At 43.2% G+C, this 23,516-nt stretch overlaps 1 protein-coding gene across 1 annotated transcript in view; it reads left to right on the forward strand.

Annotated features, from left to right (window-relative positions):
- Nucleotides 1–12,531: 12,531 nt before the first annotated feature.
- Nucleotides 12,532–23,516, forward strand: part of aif1l (allograft inflammatory factor 1-like) — a gene marked incomplete at its 5' end in the record, with an annotated part of 44,249 nt that continues 33,264 nt past the window's right edge. Inside the window, 4 exons of the mRNA XM_083641110.1 lie at nt 12,532–12,545; nt 14,373–14,502; nt 21,162–21,183; nt 21,395–21,456. Coding sequence (XP_083497236.1) covers nt 12,532–12,545; nt 14,373–14,502; nt 21,162–21,183; nt 21,395–21,456 — 228 coding nt within the window. The remainder of the gene's footprint in view (nt 12,546–14,372; nt 14,503–21,161; nt 21,184–21,394; nt 21,457–23,516) is intronic.

Genomic DNA, 23,516 nt, shown 5'->3' on the forward strand with positions numbered 1-23,516 from the left:
ATTATTGTGTTTGCATATTCAGGAGTCGAGGAGAAATGGCTGCTTTGTGTATGCGGATGAGAATGAAGGCAGCCAGGTGCAATGATGGCATCAGTGCATGGACTGGAAATGTTTTTGTCCTAACTGGCAGCTGGCACACAGGTAACAACTGTTGAACAATGTATCTCTAGTGTGGAAAAATTGCACAAGTCGATATGCTACAGTATTATTGCTGGAATACACAGAACAACATCCAGAAAAAAAAATACACTGAGCTGAATATAAGGGATAGCAATTAGACCAAACAGGGAATGAATAGAAGGTTCATCCTCCCACCATAGCTACTGAGAAGATTATAGGTTAGATTAAAATGAAATTCTTACATAGCTTACCTTTAATCACAAATTCTCTGAATTCAAATTTGACAAAAATGTCCATGTCTCTCCTTGTTTAGTTATCACTAGATATCTGTGTTGTATGTTGTCAATGTATTTTGAAAGCAATGTGTTGAATTACCAGCATCCAGGACATTGAGATGTTTGCAGGCACTCTGCTCTGAACTGATGTGTCACTCACTCCAGCTGTCTGCACACAGTAGGCTAGACTCCTCCCACTCTGCTCTGAACTGATGTAGTACTCACTCCAGCTGTCTGCACACAGTAGGCCAGACTCCTCCCACTCTGCTTTGAACTGATGTATTACTCCAACTGTCTGCACACAGTAGGCTAGACTCCTCCCACTCTGCTCTGAACTGATGTATTACTCACTCCAGCTGTCTGCTCACAGTAGGCTAGACTCCTCCCACTCTGCTCTGAACTGATGTATTACTCACTCCAGCTGTCTGCTCACAGTAGGCTAGACTCCTCCCACTCTGCTCTGAACTGATGTATTACTCACTCCAGCTGTCTGCACACAGTAGGCTAGACTCCTCCCACTCTGCTCTGAACTGATGTATTACTCACTCCAGCTGTCTGCACACAGTAGGCCAGACTCCTCCCACTCTGCTTTGAACTGATGTATTACTCCAACTGTCTGCACACAGTAGGCTAGACTCCTCCCACTCTGCTCTGAACTGATGTATTACTCCAACTGTCTGCACACAGTAGGCTAGACTCCTCCCACTCTGCTCTGAACTGATGTATTACTCACTCCAGCTGTCTGCTCACAGTAGGCTAGACTCCTCCCACTCTGCTCTGAACTGATGTATTACTCACTCCAGCTGTCTGCACACAGTAGGCTAGACTCCTCCCACTCTGCTCTGAACTGATGTATTACTCACTCCAGCTGTCTGCACACAGTAGGCTAGACTCCTCCCACTCTGCTCTGAACTGATGTAGTACTCACTCCAGCTGTCTGCACACAGTAGGCCAGACTCCTCCCACTCTGCTTTGAACTGATGTATTACTCCAACTGTCTGCACACAGTAGGCTAGACTCCTCCCACTCTGCTCTGAACTGATGTATTACTCCAACTGTCTGCACACAGTAGGCTAGACTCCTCCCACTCTGCTCTGAACTGATGTATTACTCACTCCAGCTGTCTGCTCACAGTAGGCTAGACTCCTCCCACTCTGCTCTGAACTGATGTATTACTCACTCCAGCTGTCTGCTCACAGTAGGCTAGACTCCTCCCACTCTGCTCTGAACTGATGTATTACTCACTCCAGCTGTCTGCACACAGTAGGCTAGACTCCTCCCACTCTGCTCTGAACTGATGTATTACTCACTCCAGCTGTCTGCACACAGTAGGCCAGACTCCTCCCACTCTGCTTTGAACTGATGTATTACTCCAACTGTCTGCACACAGTAGGCTAGACTCCTCCCACTCTGCTCTGAACTGATGTATTACTCCAACTGTCTGCACACAGTAGGCTAGACTCCTCCCACTCTGCTCTGAACTGATGTATTACTCACTCCAGCTGTCTGCTCACAGTAGGCTAGACTCCTCCCACTCTGCTCTGAACTGATGTATTACTCACTCCAGCTGTCTGCACACAGTAGGCTAGACTCCTCCCACTCTGCTCTGAACTGATGTATTACTCACTCCAGCTGTCTGCACACAGTAGGCTAGACTCCTCCCACTCTGCTCTGAACTGATGTATTACTCACTCCAGTTGTCTGCACACAGTAGGCTAGACTCCTCCCACTCTGCTCTGAACTGATGTATTACTCACTCCAGCTCCAAATGTTGAACACTGTATCAGGTGCAGGTTGTGGCAAGGGGAAAAAGGAAGAGAACACTCACAGATCAATAGATCTGTGTATTGTGGGCAAAAACAAACACATTTCATAGAAGCATCATCAATGTTCACATGTGCTGCCCACAATAAACAAGAAGACTATTGATCGGTGAGTGTCGGTGTTCTGTTCATTTTAAGGTTCAGTAGAAACACAACACCACTTATCAGTAATACTAGTGCGCTTTTAAAAGTCCCACATTTTAACCAACACAGTTCCCTGTGGCCTTTTTAACAAATGTTTGTAGAGTGTAACGTAAAAACTCCCACTTAAATCCAGCTGTCATAGTGTGTGTTCCAGCCTCTCAGTGTCCCTATTGTAAATAACCGGCTGTTTGCTGTGCATGTTGATCTTATGCTAATGAACCACTGCTCTGATTGGCTAGAAAAGTTAGAAAATGAGACTGTGGGTGGGAGTGGTTATTCACCTGGAGCAGGAGGGCAGGAGACAGAGCATGTCTGGGAGGAGGGCAGGAGACAGAGCATGTCTGGGAGGAGGGCAGGAGACAGAGCATGTCTGGGAGGAGGGCAGGAGACAGAGCATGTCTGGGAGGAGGGCAGGAGACAGAGCATGTCTGGGAGGATGGCAGGAGACAGGGCATGTCTGGGAGGAGGGCAGGAGACAGAGCATGTCTGGGAGGAGAGCAGGAGACAGAGCATGTCTGGGAGGAGGGCAGGAGACAGAGCATGTCTGGGAGGAGAGCAGGAGACAGAGCATGTCTGGGAGGAGGGCAGGAGACAGGGCATGTCTGGGAGGAGGGCAGGAGACAGGGCATGTCTGGGAGGAGGGCAGGAGACAGAGCATGTCTGGGAGGAGGGCAGGAGACAGGGCATGTCTGGGAGGAGCAGTCTTACGGCCGGAACACACATCTTGCATGTGCTGTGCGTCTGCGTGGCGTCACCGGCATCAGACGCGTGTCTCAAGCGCGTGTCTTGCGAGCGTGAGATGCGCATCATCTAGAGAATAGAAGCGAAGCCTATTTTTTCCTTTTACCGCGCGCGTGTCTCTACACAAATTGACACAAAAAGACATTAAAATTATATTTTACAGGGGCAGCCACAGCCAATCAAGGCTCGTTTTGATTTGAGACGAGAGGATGAGCTGAGCTCACAGCTGCAGTTCTCCTGCCCTCTGAAAACCAGATAGGCTACAACGTGGCTTCGTTCCTCCCCTCCCCACCACACACACACAGACACACACACACACACACACACAAATCATACTGCCTCGATTCTGAAGTGAGCCCAAGCGATCTTCAGTTAAAATCATCATTGTATTGTTTATAGCAAATTTAATAAAAGGTAAACTCTATAGGAAGATAGTTGGCAGACAGACAGCAGTGCAGCAGCTGCACGCACCAGCCACGCTGCCTGTGTGGATGCCGCGGGCGTGCCAGCCGCAGCAAGCACGCCACGCACACGCACACAATGCAAGATGTGTGTCCCGGCCGTAAATGTAGATCGTTCCCACCCACTCACTGCTGAGGAATAAACACCACCCACTTACTGCTGAGGAATAAACACCACCCACTCACTGCTGAGGAATAAACACCACCCACTCACTGCTGAGGAATAAACACCACCCACTCACTGCTGAGGAATAAACACCACCCACTCACTGCTGAGGAATAAACACCACCCACTCACTGCTGAGGAATAAACACCACCCACTCACTGCTGAGGAATAAACCCCACCCACTCACTGCTGAGGAATAAACACCACCCACTCACTGCTGAGGAATAAACCCCACCCACTCACTGCTGAAGAATAAACACCACCCACTCACTGCTGAGGAATAAACACCACCCACTCACTGCTGAAGAATAAACACCACCCACTCACTGCTGAGGAATAAACACCACCCACTCACTGCTGAGGAATAAACACCACCCACTCACTGCTGAGGAATAAACCCCACCCACTCACTGCTGAGGAATAAACCCCACCCACTCACTGCTGAGGAATAAACACCACCCACTCACTGCTGAGGAATAAACACCACCCACTCACTGCTGAGGAATAAACACCACCCACTCACTGCTGAAGAATAAACACCACCTACTCACTGCTGAAGAATAAACACCACCCACTCACTGCTGAGGAATAAACACCACCCACTCACTGCTGAGGAATAAACACCACCCACTCACTGCTGAAGAATAAACACCACCCACTCACTGCTGAGGAATAAACCCCACCCACTCACTGCTGAGGAATAAACACCACCCACTCACTGCTGAGGAATAAACACCACCCACGCACTGCTGAGGAATAAACACCACCCACTCACTGCTGAGGAATAAACACCACCCACTCACTGCTGAGGAATAAACACCACCCACTCACTGCTGAGGAATAAACACCACCCACTCACTGCTGAGGAATAAACACCACCCACTCACTGCTGAGGAATAAACACCACCCACGCACTGCTGAGGAATAAACACCACCCACTCACTGCTGAGGAATAAACACCACCCACTCACTGCTGAGGAATAAACACCACCCACTCACTGCTGAGGAATAAACACCACCCACTCACTGCTGAGGAATAAACACCACCCACGCACTGCTGAGGAATAAGGAGTGACACAAAGGGAGGGAATCATTCACTCTGGACAAATGCTAAAGGACAAAGGAGGAGAAGGGGGTTTGCGGCTGCAATCCGATCTGGTAGCATTGTTGCAGGTCTGGAACACAACACTTCCATCCTTACACAGTCACTGAAGAGGAAAAGAGGCTTTCAGCTACTGTAGCACACTGTACCAACTCAAATCAAGCCTGTTCACTCATCAATTGAGTGGTTGGTGTGGACACCTTCTTACTGAGGAGTAGCTAGTCCCTTCCTCAAGCACACATCTGCAGCTTGCCCGCTCCTGACCCCACATAGCTGCACCTCTGTGTCGCCCACCTTCCAGCTGTAGGCTACTTGTACTTTCTGGGTCGAGTTAGCTAGTGGTAGAATAGAAAACCAGTAGGACCAAAGTTGAGAAACAGTAAATTTCCCCTTATACATAAACTAAACGTCTTTGGATAAGTGAACAAAAATTGCCTATAATAGTTACAACTCAAGCTCTCTGAATTGAGCCTCTACATGTATGAATGCTCACCTTTGTATGGCACAAGGGATAGTAACATCATGTCAGGTTTGGTCAGGTTGAGGAGCTCCTGGAGATAGGTTGGACGGCTGGAATTTATGGCCTTGTACCCCAGGAGTAGTTTGAAGATGATCCGTTGGTTTCTTGTGAGTCAGTGAAGTCAGTGAAGGACTGGTGTGATAGGCGGTGAAATGTTATGCGTTTTAGTGAGGACACGGGCAGCACTGTTTTGGACATACTGTATAATCTCTGGATGGTTTTGGGTGGTAGGCCTGCGAGGAGAGAGTTACAGAAGTCAATGTGGGAGCTGATGAAGGCACGGACCAGTTTTTCTGCATCATGTTTGCTCAGGGAGGGTCTTAATCTTGAGATGTTCCTCAAGTGGAAGAATTAGGTTTGTTTGACAGATGGATTGAATGTGTGTATCGAAGGACAGTGATGAGTCCAACTTGACACCCAGCTTTGTGACGAGTGAGGAGAGGTAAGGGGGGTAGAGTGACCATTGAGACACTTCGGAGCGCGTCATTATTCAGAAACCACGCCCAAAACGGGGGAAAACAAAAACTCTGCCCAATCCTGGCGTTCTCCTATGTCGCGTGCATGGTCGCGTGTTGCACATATATATACATATCATATATACGGAAGATGAACACTCCAACTTCTTCAGTTCCTTGACAGCTAGATCCACATTTTTCTTCTTGCCAATTCTCAATGGCTTCCTTGTTTTGCTCGGGAGTACAAAAAAACTTTTATTGGCGATTTTGTTGTCTGCACAGCCCACCACACAACAGCTTTTAGCTATGTTTCATTCAAGGAAAATGACGCTGGTGTGTGGAAATGAATGGAGAGCTTTCCCCCGTGATGGGTGTGGCCTATTTCATGCAGTGTCTCTATAGATGGTGATGTGGGTGGTACTGGCCTTTTCTGTCTGCTGGGGGGTACCGATGAGGATGGCTTCTGATTTGCTGCCATTTAGCTGCAGTGAGTTATTGCTCATCCAGTGATGGATGTCATCGAGGCATTTGGTAGCCCGGGAAAGTGCAACATGTTTGTCAGGGGAGGTTTGAAGATAGATTTGTGTGTCATCTGCGTAGGAGTGGAATTTGATGTTTGGGGCAGTTTGTTTGGGCGCAGCGCGGGGGCGATGCCTGATTCTTTACATTTTTGTTTGAACCCTCTGGCGCCTAAACAATTTGTTTCTCTTTTTTGGTCCGTCTGGTTTCCTTGTGTAATAATGCATAAAGCCAGAGATGGGGACTTGGACTTGAGACTTGGACTTGAGTCGCACTTAAGTCACACACACAGTGACTTGAGACTCGTCCTCAAAGACTTGAGACTTGACTTGAGACTCGTCCTCAAAGACTTGAGACTTGACTTGGGCTTGAAGGTTTGGGACTTGTGAACAATCTTTATTTTCGTTATTTTATTTTGTATTTCTTTGGTGAATTAACATGAAGGAAATGTCTACTAATGTCATCTCTAATCATAGCTGCTACTGTATTCTAATAGATAAGGAGTGAGGATAATACAGTACATGCTTTGGATTCTTTAGTTTGAGCTATGCAGTGTTCTAAGCAGAACGGATGGCATGCAGCAGATGATAGATCACTCATCCATAGGGACTTGAGACTTGACTTGGACTTGTGACAAAAGACTTGAGACTTGACTTGGACTTAATTGCAAAAAATTACTTGTGAGCATCTCTGCATAAAGCATAACCTCAACCCTGTAATGCATCAAGTGATATGAACACATATTTTTTAACACATCATTTTTCAGGGCAACTTGGACTATTAAGTATGCTGCAATGATGCCACATGAATGTATACATTGTGATATGACCATAAAGACAAAAGAAAAAAAACAAAGTGGAACTTGAATCTCACAGAAATGTATTCAAAACACACAGAGAACTATGATAATGAAGGTTTTTGGCAATTGAAAATGATTCTGTCAAGTCTTAGTGATCATGGAGGGGAATAAACAGTATAACTTGCACACATCAAAAAACATTTACAGAAGTTTTTCGTTTTGAAAAGGACACTAAGGCTGGATTGCAAAGCTTCTGAAATGGCTGCACTCACACCAGAGCCCTCCCAATAGACCCTTTTCACGGGGGCCTTTTTGTGTCGAAAAGGCAGAATAAACACAGGTGCAAGAAAAACACTAATGAGGGTTTCAAAATTCCAATCATGGAAGTTTGAAACCCTCATTAGTGTTTTGCTTGCACCGGTGTTTATCCTGCCTTTTCGACACAATATGGCCCCCGTGAGAAGGGTCTATAACGCTGCAGCCCTTAGCTTTCAGAGGGGAAAAACAGTACTGTAGTGTAAGTGAATTGGCCGTAGAGATATTCAATATTCAGTGTATCGTTTTGCTGTCAGATATGACATTGCCGACCCCAAAAGTCCATAAATGGTTGCTGTTGATATAGTGGAGGGAGTAGTGGAGGAGGAATCACTGGGCCTGAGCATCTAGTTTTGTAGAAAACAGCTGCCTGGGATTCTTGTGACCGGACTCAATGACATTAGGGTAGTTTGACCTGGCAGCTCTCAGTGTGGAGAGGAGGCTTTCTGGGCTTCTCTGAGGGACAGCAGCGATATTTAACAGCAAAGGCTCCAGAACTGAAAGAATGGGTTAACACAATGGTGGAGATAGTAGCATCTTACGAAAGTATGATCAGGAGGAAGGAGGAAGGAGTGTCTCCTTGGGAAGAGTTTTGGTCTTTCATCAAAATGGAAGACAGGTCTAAGTCTCCTCTGTGATGATATCATTCTGTAGTAAGACGCAACATATGAGCATGTGTGTATATATATATAATATATGTATGTATTGTTTTTATTTTTCTATTTTACTGGACTCATATAGCCTACTTCTATGTCTACCTCTATCACATAAGCTAAAACAATTGCCAAGTATTCCTGTATTTTGGATGTATGTATGCCGTGTACCAAACCTAAAAAAAACCCGAATACAAATGTAAGTTCCAAAACGAAAAACAGTCTCTTATTATAGGATGCAAGAGGAAACAGGGTTGGGTGTCATTGGGGTTTATCGTCGGTACATCCCATGACATTTAACTTTATTGACTTCACGTCAATGAGTTCATCAAGTTCTGGCATCCCAGTACTGCCTCCTTCACTGTAAATTATAACAATATAGCCTACATCAGCATCTAAATCATTTCCAGAGAAACACTGATGATTGCCCATTATAATTGTGTTACTGCTATTGTCTTCAATATTTAATTTACCATATTGTTGGAATTATTTTTTTGTGATTTTTCTTTCTAGCCTTAACATTTTTGTGACAGATTTACTTGTGTTCTTGCCTTCCAAATATATTGCCACTACCTGTCAGAGAGGCAATGGCAGTGTGAGTCAATGCTGCCCCCGTGTGGTGTGTGCTTGTCTCTTAAATGGTTTTGTCTTTGTTGCAAATAGACCCATTTCATGGGGGCCATTACTATTCATAGTGAACAAATAAATCAGGTAGGCTCATACACATACCTAGGAGTAGTGATAGACCATCTTCTGTCATGGAAAGATCAGACTGAATCAGTGTGTAAGAAAACAAAGCAAATAATCTATTTCCTTCGCCGCTTAAGATCTTTTGGTGCCAGTAGAAGGATTCTTCTTTTGTTTTTCACTTCTGTTATTATGAGTGTTCTTCAGTACTGTAGTACTACCTGGTATGGATGTCTGTCTGTAGCCTTAAAGTCACAAATGTTGCAACAACTAAACATTTGTTCAAAGATTGTTGGACAACCACTTCAGCGGCTGTATACTTCCACGTATGACAACAGCATGCTGAGGCTGGCAAAGAACATCACCTCAAACACTAGTCATGTTTTACACAGTGAATACAGGTTATTGCCCTCAGGAAGGAGATACAGTGTCCCAACACATAAGAAGGTTAGACTAAAAAAGTCATTTGTCCATCAATCGACTCTGAGGCTCAACCAGGAGCTAAGCCAGAGATAGGCTGAGCGGTGGACGGTGCTCTTGATTGTATGTTTCTATGTATGTCAATATCTTGTGTTTTCACTGTGTCATGTTAATGTGTGTAATGTGTATACATGTCCTTTGTTTTTGCATACAATGGCTGCTGGGTCGCAAGACAAATTTCAGCAGTGCTGACAATAAAGCAATATATCATATCATATCATATCATTTTGTGCCGAAAAGACAGGGTAAACACAGGTGCAAGCAAAACACTAATGAGCAGTAACTTAACTACTTTTTTCAGTAACTAGTAATCTAACTAATTACTTTTTCAAATTCAGTAACTCAGTTACAGTTACTAAAATAGTAACTGGGCTAGTTACTAGTTACTTTAGGACATGAAAATAACGGACAACTTCAGAGGATTACCCAGTTTCTGATCCTCAGACCTAGTCCGGGGAGAGAGCTGCAGCCAGAGCCCCAGAGGCTAATGACCTTGATAGGCTATAAGCCTCCCCAATAAGCGAATGTTCAATGCCACACTGTGGCACAGCAACACTAACATAATGTGTGCATTAATAACAATCGAAGCGGACTTTTAAAAGTAACGCAAAAGTTACTTTCCCTAGTAACTAATTACTTTGAATTAACTGGTAACTTTAAAGTAATTAAATTACCTTTTGAGAGAGGTAACTAGTAACTGTAACTAATTACCAATTTTCAGTAACTTTCCCAACACTGCTAATGAGGGTTTCCAAATTCCAATCATTGGAAGTTGGAAACCCTCATTAGTGTTTTGCTTGCACCTGTGTTTACCCTGTCTTTTCGGCACAAAATGGCCCCCATGAAATGGGTCTATTGTTTCCATCTGCCTGTGGGTCACTGAGTCTTGCTATGTGTTGGCTGTATGGTGTGGCACTGGCACTGGCCTTTTATTGTCACTCCCACAATGTCTGAAGTCAACACCACGTGGGAGTTTGACAATTAAATAAAACGGTGGTCAGTAACGGCATTGGGGTGGTAGATTGGCATATAATAGCTTAATACGTCTGGCTTAGATGCCAAGGACCGGGGGTTCGATTCCCTAACCCAATCCACATTTCTCTAATCCCTGAGTCATTTTAGATGCCTAAACATAACCATCACCAGGTGATGACCCCCCCCCCCAACAGGTAAATGCAGTGGGGTCCGGGGACCACCAGGAGTCCTTGAGAGAGTTCCAGGCAGTCCCCATAGCAAATTCATGAATTGTTAAACTTCTGCATTAGCCTTGATTGACAAACCTATAAAGGACAAGACATCACTCATGTCACAGCATTCACATTTTGTAATATGTGCAGCATTTTTCAATCAAAGCTGAAATAACACAAATACGATGGTTTATAGTGGGACTTTCCATGCCCGCCCCATTCGCTTCAACAGAACTGTCTCCAAAGTCTAGCCCCAATGAAAAATCCAAACACTGTGATAAGAGTGATGTATCTTCTTTCTTTATAGGTTACTTTCACACAGAGAGGAAGAAAAATGTTGCATTTCTGATCAACTATATCATATATCATATTTTTATGGGGGGCTTTAAAGCACGAATGATAGATGAATAGATCTGGGGGCCGGCTGGGCTATAACTGTTCTCTCTCTCTTCTCCTCTCCCCTCAGTTCCCCCCCCCCCTGCAGCCACTCCTCCCTCCCCTCCCCTGCGTCCACCGAGGACTTTGTCACCCACTTTAAAAAGAAGATTGGCACCGATCGAGGTGCGAGCTTCTCCCAGCTCTCCCGCTAATTCACTCTCAATCTGCTCCTTTATTTCCACTGATGCTGCCTTAACATGTGTCTCTCCACAGGTGCCTCGAGCTCGTCAGACCTGCCACCTGCTCTTTCAGCCCCTCCCCCACCCCCCCCCCCCCCCCCACACCTACCACCTACCAACCAACAGACATCAAATTGTAGACCAAGATTGCTCTTTCCATTTCTTTCCAAACACTTGAATGTGATGCCTGAAAGCGACTTTCTCATTATTTCTCACACAATAGCCTGTTGGACCCTAAGTCTGATGTGAAAGCGATCATTCGACTGAAACTGCACTCTGCTGTCAAGAACTGGTAGCTCTTTCTTTCTTTCTTTCTTTCTTTCTTTCTTTCTTTCTTTCTTTCTTTCTTTCTTTCTTTCTTTCTTTCTTTCTTTCTGTCTTTCTTTCTTTCTGTCTTTCTTTCTTTCCTTCCCAAGATACACAAAAGGCTATCACACTAGTCTCAAAACAGATTGTTTGGCTCTCGCAAGATTCAAATGCTTCTGCCTAAAACTTCTGTACGTTGAGCTGGGAAAACTTGGTCAAAACGGAAAGGGAAACTCAGGGAAAATAATGAGCGATGATAGGGGGATGTCCCGGATTTCCCGCCGCCTATAAAGGCAGGTGATTGGAGAAATACGATCGGATGTCCGCTCGTATTTCTCCAATCACCTGCATCGGTTCAAACTTGAAGCGTCCCCCCCCCCCCCCCCCCCAACTTCCTTTGTCCATGTTCTGCGAGCGTGAAAAGACTGTTGAAGGTGCATTCACAGAATGCAGAAGAGACAGTCTGGCTTGAGAGAGTACTCTCACACCCATTAGCAAAGGCATCAGCTGTCTTCACCATGTGATTAGATTCCAATCGGTCTTGTCTTCATAACCTTCCAAGTATTGACATTATGTCATGTTTCACATAAAATCTTTATACAAACACAACACGTCGTAGCTGCTTTGGGTGCTCTGCCATTCGCTTTTTTCCCACTGCGATCTCCCTCCCAGGAAAAACATAATCACAATAAGCTTCCTTTGTTGACATAAAATAATTTAAATCTGCAATAAGCGATAACAGCCCTGCAACCAATCCTAAAACTGACATGTGTTGCAGTGTCACCCTCTAGAGGTCAGAAAAAAAATCACATGTGTAGCTTTAGGTTTTGATGACAAATACAGTATGAGCATGGTTTCTACATGCGCTCATCACAATGTTAATTTGTTTTTTTTGTTATGATTTTTCTTTAGCAATTTGAATTATTTGGGATTTCATTTGAATCCTTAATAAATCCTAAATAATTTTTAAAGGAAAGGTTCCATGTAAATAAATAGCCTAGGTAAACCCAGCCACCACGTGACCTGCTCTCTCAGTTCCCAGTCAGAACAGGTCTGAGAGCAGGTCACGTGGGGGATGGGTTTACCCAGGCTAGTAAATAAAGACCATAAAATGAGTCATCCGCTTACAGTATAATATAACCGGATGACACCTATAAACCATGGCTTACTCCGGGTAAAATAAACTATAAATAATTTCTTATCAAATCACCTCTGAATTCTGCAAAGTACAACAAATAAAAATATAAGAATAAATTCAACCATCGGCTGCGCATATCTAAAAGAAAATACTACAACAACAAATTTAAAGAATCATCTTCCTAATTGGAAAACCATCAATCAACCACTTAAAGAGGACATGAAACATTTGATCATATGACTCTCATATGACTTCAGCTTTTTGCCAAATAGTGCACTGTTATGTCACTAGGTTGAAGTGAACTCCATCGTTGACTGAATGAATGAATGACTTTATTTTGGATAATGCATGACAAACATCCAAGGAATGACATGAAAAGTGTAAACACTTGTTTCCATCATGGTCCCTGGTCTTATAAAAACATGATATAAAAACATCAGGTAGACAGTACATATCAATTAAGAATAAAAGGAACAAGAGACATAAACCAACATACCATAATACCTGGAGACTCACATGTTACTCTAATTTGTTCAATAAGTATTTCTTCAGACCGTTTTTAAAACCATTCAGAGAATTAGCAGACTTCATTTCATTATGGATCTTATCCTTGTATTCAGCTGTGTGTGTGTGTGTGTGTGTGTGTGTGTGTGTGTGTGTGTGTGTGTGTGTGTGTGTGTGTGTGTGTGTGTGCGCGTGTGCGTGCGTGCGTGTGTGTGTGTGTTTGTGTGTGTGTGTGTGCGTGCGAGTGAGTGTATGTGTGCATTATTTATTTTCTTGTGTGTTTTACACATTTCCAAAAATCATTCTCTGAATTATATATTTCCAGGGCCACCAATTTGTCTCCATCTGTCTTTAGGGCTTTTTATTTGTTTACTTTCCAATGTATTAACAGTTTTTTTTATCCCCCAAAATTAAAATTGTTAATTGTTCTAAGGATTGACATTAATTCAACCATAATTAATCAAAAGAAGGCTTGTGTGGAGATTTTGTTTGGGAGATGGGTCTGTCCTATTTTTCATTATCTGAAATATGAGAATAAAATCTGGTTTTCTTGCCACAATGATTCGAAGTGTATTGTGCTGTATTGTGCTGAAGAAAAGCTTGTAATTCATTAGACTGGGTTGTAGCCTACATGCAATGTTCTCATACGCCACTTGGTGGTAAGCAAGAGCTGCCTGAAAGCATCCTAGTTTACTCCATGAGCACGTTTACTGATGAGGATGATGCCTGGTCCAGAGCCGTGTATTCTGGTCTACTGCCAGCCTGAGCTGTGTTAAGCCACTCAGAGAAAACAAGATTAATAACGGAACCTGGGAGATGATAGATTCAAAATAAAAGCTTTAATGCATCACTTGGGGAAAAGATGATTTGTATCCTACTGGGGAAAAGATAATCTCTCGATACAGATTTCCGAATTTATTTATTTACACAAATTTTATAGTATTTATTTATTTTAACTTAACTAATTTCTTCGAATTTGGCTCAAACGTGCACTTGGACTCAATGATGAACTGAGGTCAAGGTCAAGGTCACTGTGACCTCATTTTCAAGCTCGTTAACGCAATATCTCAGTAACGCCTTGATGGAATTTCTTCACATTTGGATCAAACATCAAAGTCTGGGCAGACATGGATGTCGACTGCTCACTTGTTGGCAGAGGCATATATGTGTGGTGCGGTCGTTCTAGTTTGGTCATGACGTTGCTCTGACATTGTTAGGGAAAGTCACAAAAAAGTCAGGGTATTTTGTATAAAGGCCACAATGGGAACTTGCTTTCAGTGCGTCCCACATGTAGCTATTGTATTGAACTGGAAATGGACCCGTCATGAACCCGCCTTGACTGCCTCAACTGTGCTCCAGGCGGTGTGACCAGGTCAGTCAGAAGCGTGAGGACCAAATCCAGGAGATCTCCAGGGAGAGCCAGCAGCTGAGGGCCAAGATGCAGAGCCTCAGCAGGGACGTGTGCAGCAAAGAGACGGAGAAGGCACAGGTACCAATGAGCACCGTGCACCTGCATGTCGGCCACACACAGGGTTCCCACGGCTCCTTCAAATCATTGAATGTTTGTGAATTTGAGGGGGTGAATCAAGGCTTTGAAAGTTTTTGAAAATAAACATAGACATGGGTCATTGAAAGTGCATGAATTTACATAGTCTGTGCAATAATATAAACTGCAGTATATATATATATATATGCAGTATATATATATATATATATGCAGTATATATATATGCAGTATATATATATATATATGTATATATATATATATGTATATATATAGTTATATATATATAACTTAACTTTAGTAAATAGATTGAACACAGCACTTCAGTCACCCCCATCCCATTCCAGTCGTTGCACCACCCCCTTTGGCGATCTGGGGAGAGTTGTAGACTAGCACATTCTTCCTCCAATACATGTGCCATTGCCAGCCGCTTCTTTTCACCTGACAGCGAGGAGTTTCACCGGCAGGAAGTAGCATGTGGAAGGGGCACGCTCTTCTCCACAGGCCCAATTCTCAAGGGAATAAGGCTGGAAATTCCTTGAAAAATGCTTGTATTTGATATTTTAAGAATGTGTGGGAACCCAGATGTGTTATTGTTCCCCCATGGTCTGAGACTAACCATTTCACTTGACTGTGTACGACAATGTGTCCACTGTGCTGGGCGAGCTCCACAAGAGAATAGACATGCACGTTTTGCAAGCATTCATTTAGTTTGACAGTTATTGAGAGTTGATTTGAGTTACATTGTGGACCAGTGATGTCATTTGTGCATGAATGACATCACTGGTCCACAACTTAACTCAAGGGCACTAGACTGTATCATGCATAACTTTTTTATTTTTGTAATTGGTGTACCGGTATTGAAATTCTTGATGGAATGAAAAATATTAAAATGTAAATTGGAGGAAAGTTTGGCTGTTACATTAGAAATCTGTACACATACACAATGCCTTCATGTGCATTTTATTTTCTTCTCTTACCTGACAAGCAATTTCATTTCAGTTACCAGAGACTGATGCTGCTATTCCTGTAGCACTGAAATGGGTTTTTTGTGTCACTTATTCTGGGAATGCAATATTGTGGCAACATTTGGGGATGATTTGACCGCCATATTTCCTATTACAATTCGAGAGTCTACCAGGTCATGTGACTCAACTCCCCACCTCTGATTAGATGTCACCATTAGATTTTGGTTGGGGGTTTAGTTCCTTTTTAATTGAAAATCAATGAAAACAGTTGATCACACACACACAAAATGAATGACTCAAAGGTCCGATTTCAGATTTCTAAACACGCTCTTGGCTTTTTATTAACAATCAGGAGGCCGGACTGCATCTGAACAAACCATTACAGCATCCTGACCAATGGCTTCATTCAATCAATATTAAAAGACACTTGTAACAGTACAGTAACACTAGCAGGACGGGATACAGTAACAGTCAGAAAGGGAATGTGTCATTTGGTGTAGTACTGTTCACCACATACAGTAAAAGCCAATTATTTACTGGAGAACAAACAAAAATCTAATTTGTTTATTTGTTTATGTTTATTTGCACATAGATACATAACATACAGTAATCATTTAAAAAAAAATGCTCATTGTGCAGGAGAGGTTGGAAGCCAAAAATGGCTTATAAAGGTACCTCCACCATATCAATTTCAACAGATATATTTTAAAAAGGAAGAAAAATAAAAAGAAAGAAAGAACAGAAAAAATATTACATAATAGTACGGTTTATAGACTAAACAATAAAATTAACAAAATCTAGAATTAGCAAGGAAATTATACAACAAGTTAGCCCTAATATTAGTTTTGCTAATAGATGCGACTCATCTGCTCCTCTTTTCAGTAAATACAAACTTTTGTCAATTTATAATGTTAACATATATCAGACTTGTGTATTCATGAATAAATATGTACACCTAACTCATGATTTACCTATTGTTTTTCAGATATTTTTTAAAGTTTCTTCAGACATACATTCATATTCGACAAGACACTCTAAGGACTTTCATCTTCCGTTTTGTCTGACTTTTCTTAATCAATACTCATTGAAATACAGAGGACCCTCTCTTTGGAACAATTTACTTCCATCACTAAAAACAATACCTACTACATTATCATCATTCAAGAAACATCTGAAAAGGACCCTACTATAATTTTATTTAATTTGTTGTGTTTCTTAAGTTAGTTAGTAATATTTATACATGAATACACAAGTCTGATATATGTTAACATTATAAATTGACAAAAGTTTGTATTTACTGAAAAGAGGAGCAGATGAGTCGCATCTATTAGCAAAACTAATCACTCTTAAAAATTTATTTTGGATTAAGAAGATCCTATTGAGATACGTGGGACAAGTGGCTGCCCACACAGTATTACAATACATAATATAAGGATAAATTAAGCTGTAATAAAAATTTAAAAGACAAGAATTGTTGATGAAAGAACAAACTCTACTCAAGATACCAATTTACTTCATAGTCTTTTTACAGACAAGTTCAACATGGTATTTCCATGATAATCTTTCATCTACTATGACACCTAAGAACTTGATGTGTGGAACCTGAGTTAATTCAATGTTGTCTATGAATATTTTAGCTTGTTCTTTTATATACTTTTTATTTTAGTTGCAAAATATAATAAAATTTGATTTAGACACCAATTTGGGATTGGTGTGTAAACGGCCAATTAAACGTAAAAACAATTACACACAGAAAAATCCTCCTTAGTTTTTGTACAGCTACTTCGATGCATCTGAAACTAAAATAAGTTTTGGTCCGAATTAAATGTTCTATGGTCACTCGTGATTCCAAATATAGCTGAATCACTTGGTTTGACAAAGCAAAACTATTTTTAGCATTCTAGAAAATGTCTATTGAACAATGGAAATGCAGGATAATATAAGATACAAACACGTAATTTCCAAATAACATTCCCTCGTTTGTTTCATCTAAGTTTGAGAAACTAATGATTTGCATTTTATCATTCATTTAGAACATATGTAATTGTTGTGAAAATCACTAGATCAATGGTCTCACAATATGTTTCCATTAGACAATGATAATATTGAAATATTGTTCAGCCCAATCAGTCAACTCTGCTGTGTGGAGTATCATGTGTCTCTTCAGGTTTTGTTTATCACCAAAACTGTTACCACAGACTGATCATTTAAATGGTCTATCGGTAAGACTTTACAATAAGGTACACTACCACTAACCCATTGATACCTGATGCAGCATTTGTGTGTGTATCCCTTTAAGACCGCGTGACGCGGTTCGCGGTCTTAAAGGGATACACACACAAATGAGGGATATACACGCAAATGCTGCATCAGGTATCAATGGGTTAATGATTAAGGGCCATTAGCTAATCATTAACTATTCATTAACTAAAAGTTTATTTCTCATTAGTTTACTAGTAACTAACTACTATATTATGTGTGTACCTTATTGTAAAGTGTTATCGGTTTATCTCCTGTGTGGACTACCATGTGTAGTGTCCTACACCCAAAACTTTTACCTGAGCATTTCAATTGTTTATCTCTTGTGTGGACTTTGATGTGTGTTGTCAAGTTTCCTATATACTGAAAACTTGCACCGCAGATTGAGCATTTAAATAGTCTATCTCCTGTGTGGACTTTCATGTGATTTTTCAAGCATGCTTTATCATGAAAACTTGTACCGCAGATTAAGCATTTAAATTGTTTCAGTCCTGTGTGGACTCTCATGTGTGTTTTCAAGTTTCCTTTACGAGTAAAACGGTTACCACAGACTGAGCAATTAAATGGCTTCTCTCCTGTGTGGACTCTCGTGTGTCTGGTCAAGTCTCTGTTAGTAGCAAATCTTTTACCACAAACTGAGCAAATAAAGCGTTTATTCCCAAGAACTTTGCTGTTTTTCTGTGAGTCTAAGAGAGACTGAGATTGACTAGTTTCCATCCAATCATCACTGTCTTCAGTCTCAGAAGAGTCATCAGTCTTGCCAGCACTGGCTAGTTCTGATGCTCCACAGTCCTCTCCATCAGCTTCTGTTTTCATCTGTTCAGTTGAGCTGCTGGCTAGAGGCTCTGCCTCTCTCTCCTCCTCAGTTTGGCTTTGATGAAGCTGTGAGGACTGAGGTTTCTCTTCCTCATCTTCACTCTTCACAGGGACAGGAGTGAATTGGAACTGCGTGATATCAGCCTCCTCCAGCCCTTGAAGCTGCTCCCCCTCCTGACTGATCCAGAGTTCATCCTGTTCCTCTTTAATGTGTGGGGGCTCTGGGTCCTCCTGAAGCTGATCTCCCTCCTGACTCATCCAGAGTCCCTCCTGTTCCTCTTTAATGTCTGGGGGCTCTGGGTCCTCCTGAAGCTGCTCCCCCTCCTGATTGATCCAGAGTTCCTCCTGTTCCTCTTTAATGTGTGGGGGCTCTGGATCCTCCTGAAGCTGCTCCCCCTCCTGACTGATCCAGAGTTCCTCCTGTTCCTCTTTAATGTGTGGGGGATCTGGGTCCTCCTGAAGCTGCTCTCCCTCCTGACTAATCCAGAGTCCCTCCTGTTCCTCTTTAATGTCTGGGGGCTCTGGGTCCTCCTGACGCTGCTCCCCCTCCTGACTGATCCAGAGTTCCTGCTGTTCCTCTTCAATGTCTGGGGGCTCTGGGTCCTCCTGACGCTGCTCCCCCTCCTGACTGATCCGGAGTTCCTCCTGGTCCTCTTTAATGTGTGGGGGCTCTGGATCCTCCTGAAGCTGCTCTCCCTCCTGACTGATCCGGAGTTCCTCCTGTTCCTCTTTAATGTGTGGGGGCTCTGGGTTCTCCCGCTCCACACTGCGGCCCCACTCCTGCAGCTCAGGGGGAACTTCTTTAATGGCCAACAACTGCTGGAAGTCTGGAGGTATGGCTACCCTGTGTAACCACACTACAGGTTTTAAATCAGTGTCCAGCAGTGTCCAACAGTGTTGCTGGATGTTTTTGGAAGGAGAAGATTCTAGTCTGATATCAGACTGAATGGTTAACTCGTCACACTCCATTTCCTTCTTCAGAAGCAGTCAACTCAGTGGAGTGGGAAGATATGAAGGTTTAGGGCCTAGGCAAAGAAGCTTCCTCCTCGTACTCTGCTATATATTCTTTCAAAACAGCCCAAATAGCTCTCAACGGCCGCAGTTAGTCGCTAGTTCACCAACGCTGTCAGGTTTTTGGACATTAGACATTTCCATACAGTGACACAGGAACGTTTTCTCCTGACCGATTTACTGACACGCGTTGTTCTTCAAAGCTCCAATACGTTAGCTCCATTAGCTTCACAGCTAACTAAACCATTCATCTGAGAGAATAGATTCTTCCTCTCCGGAGCCTCGTCTCCAGTTTATATATTCGCGATAATATCATACAGTCTTCTGTTGGTCAATTACAAACTTGTAAACGATGAAAGGTGGGAAATCGGTAAGGAGACCTCCGCTCAAGAATATTCACACACTTGCTTCGTCCAAGTGTGTTCAGCTACCTCTGTACCGTCAGCAACAATAAGCATTTCCGGTGGCCGTTTTTCAAAGTAAAATAACCTTTTTGCACAAGCCTAGAGCACACAGAAGTCATTGAAAAATGATAAATTTGCACAGTAAAACTATAAATTAAGCATTTAACGAAGCTACACAATACACAATTATGTTTCCGTATGACAATAACTGTTTCAATATTCAATAACATTGAGAACATTCTTCTCAGTAGCCTATCTAAATAGATCTATGCCTAAATTATGTTCACTGGACTGCATAGCCTTTACATTGGACACTGGACACCCCCGTGTCCAGGTGTCAAAACTATTTTTTATAAGCATTTTACGAAATGTAGGCTAGGGTTAGGGTTAGGTTAGGGTTATGGGAAAATAAATGGCGGATGAAAATCTCTGGTACAGTGCTGAAGCAGGAAATGATGTTCGACTTTGGCTCTCACACTGTCAGCTAAGGCCAGTAGGAGTAAAAAAAATGGTGGGCCGTCAAATCCACCCAAAGGCACGAATAGTGACATTTCCGGACAACTATTGGACACTGGACACGCCGTCTCCAAGGTCGGCAGACTCGGCACCAACATTATGCACACGCTCATGACATCACACTGTCAGCTGCAGTAGAGTAAAAGCAACCGGAAGTCTTGCTAGATCACGGGACAGGGAGTCCTATTGTTTTTTGTTTTTGTTTGTTTTAGCAGAAAGGTGCTTAGATGACGTTATCATCTGCCCTTCAGAGTCGCTATATCCGCCCATAGACTTCCACACCACTCTCGCTCCCAAGTTGTCTAAAATCAGCGATACTCACGTTATTCACAAGCAACCGGGTGTGACAGTTCACACAACTTTAACACGACATGCATTATAGGCTACATCAGCCTCTTGAGCTTGTTTGCTCTCACTCTGAATGTCAAAATATAAGCGATGTGACGTCACGCTGATTCCTTGTATAGGTTTTATTTTGAAAGTTGTGACGGGACATCTTATGCTTACCTGTGTCTGACTTGACGCTGCTCGCGCTCAACCCCGCCCACTCAGCCTGAGCCCCGCCCCTCCACAGAATTAGAAGAGGACAACCGCCTTGACCGGGCTGCAGCCGCGGAAGTCAAGCCAGTCGCCCTGGTGATTCCTCACGTTGTGGATCTATTGATCACAGGCATTCGCCATGACTGCTCAAGGTACGTATGAAATGCCGAGCGGGTCTGGGTCTTTTCTGGGCATTTGCTTTCTCTGGTGCGTAACTCCAACCTGCCGGGTCACTATAGCTAACGTCTTTTCAATGGAGCATCAGTAGGCCGGCTAGCGCACATGCTAAGCCTGGCCACACATACGTGATGGTGGCGATGATATGACATTGCTGTCTGGAATAACCTGATTTTCTTTCTGCAGGAGGGAAAGCCTTTGGACTATTAAAGGCCCAGCAAAGGGAAAAACTGGAAGAAATTAACAAGGTATCGTCACGCCTGTTTTGTCATTTGATGTAGTATTAATTAAGGCATTGGCCCTATCTGAAAGTGTGGTGACAGATGATACAAGACAATGGCATTTGGGTCAACTAACGTTAGATGTGAAGTGAAACTGAATGTGTCTTGCTATATATATAATTAATATATAATAATTAATCCCCCGTGTGTAACACAACGGATCACATTTTTTTTCGTGTGATGCAACTGATAAGAGCCACATTTTTTATGGTGTGGCACTTGTTGAGTGGCTGCATGCTGTCACATCTGTGGCCCGAGCTGACCCGACCGCATCGACCGACTCATGCGCCCCATTCCTTAAAATGCATGTGCAACCAGGCAGCTTCTGTGCACGTATTCCCCAGACTGTGTCGCTGTTATTCCCGTTGATCCCCTTGTGTCTGGCCGGGAAACAGGTGTCTGGGTCTGGGAGGCGGTGAGTCTGAATGGGCTCTTTGTCTTTCTGGGCTGCTGGGGTAACGTTGGCGCGCCTCATGCCGCTCTGACAGCGTAGCTGCCTCTGGTAGTAGCTGCTTCCCACAGTACAGATGAACTAGATTCCTGTATATCCTCTTGTGTCCTGGTGGCGGCCTCCCTGCCTGTCATCAGCTCTCTGCCCTGCATGGCCGCATGTACCGGGGGAGATAATCAGCCAGGTCGAGGATGGCTGGGAGCACCAGTTATATAACGACTGCAACTGTGCATAGACATATAATATTCCTGCAAGTACTCACTGTCCCCTATGGAGATTACATTGATGCAGCTGTGCATTCTTTTTACATCATTCACTTGTTGGCATTAGAGCAAGGAAAGAGCTTCTCTTACTCAAGCAGATAGGTGCAATGTCACTAGAGGCAGCGTTTTGATTCAGTGACATCATCACCAACACAACAACATAGCATTTGGAAGAAACTTTATCCACAGAGCCATACAATATCATGAGTGGATACATTTTTCATGGGCGGGATGTGTTGGGAGTCTAAGTTAATCCCTGGGCCTGCTCAGTGTTTGTGCCATGTTTTACCCATTGAAGTTGGCAGGATTGGATTGGGTGGTATGGCACACCCCTAATTGGGTTAATATAAATGACTTTCTTTAGCTGATAAACAGTAATGACATTTGAATCTCCAATTAGATGAAGTATGCACTGTTTGACCTCCTTATGAGACCTTGTAGATACTGACAGACAGATTTCCTGCTAGTGATGATAGAGCTGCATTAAAGCTGCTGCACACAGTGTTGAGAAAGAGAGATACAGACTGTAGGATACAGACTAGGGTGCGGGCAGTAAGATACAGACGTTAGGATACAGACTGTAGGATACAGACTAGGGTGCAGGCAGTAAGATACAGACGTTAGGATACAGACTGTAGGGTGCAGACTAGGGTGCGGGCAGTAAGATACAGACGTTAGGATACAGACTGTAGGATACAGACTAGGGTGCAGGCAGTAAGATACAGACGTTAGGATACAGACTGTAGGATACAGACTAGGGTGCAGGCAGTAAGATACAGACGTTAGGATACAGACTGTAGGATACAGACTAGGGTGCAGGCAGTAAGATACAGACGTTAGGATACAGACTAGGGTGCGGGCAGTAAGATACAGACGTTAGGATACAGACTAGGGTGCGGGCAGTAAGATACAGACGTTAGGATACAGACTGTAGGGTGCAGACTAGGGTGCGGGCAGTAAGATACAGACGTTAGGATACAGACTGTAGGGTGCAGACTAGGGTGCGGGCAGTAAGATACAGACGTTAGGATACAGACTGTAGGATACAGACTAGGGTGCAGGCAGTAAGATACAGACTGTAGGATACAGACTGTAGGATACAGACTAGGGTGCGGGCAGTAAGATACAGACGTTAGGATACAGACTGTAGGATACAGACTAGGGTGCGGGCAGTAAGATACAGACGTTAGGATACAGACTGTAGGATACAGACTAGGGTGCGGGCAGTAAGATACAGACGTTAGGATACAGACTGTAGGATACAGACTAGGGTGCGGGCAGTAAGATACAGACGTTAGGATACAGACTGTAGG

The sequence above is a fragment of the Poromitra crassiceps genome (assembly GCF_964638095.1).
Source record: "Poromitra crassiceps genome assembly, chromosome: 8".
Taxonomy (NCBI): domain Eukaryota; kingdom Metazoa; phylum Chordata; class Actinopteri; order Beryciformes; family Melamphaidae; genus Poromitra; species Poromitra crassiceps.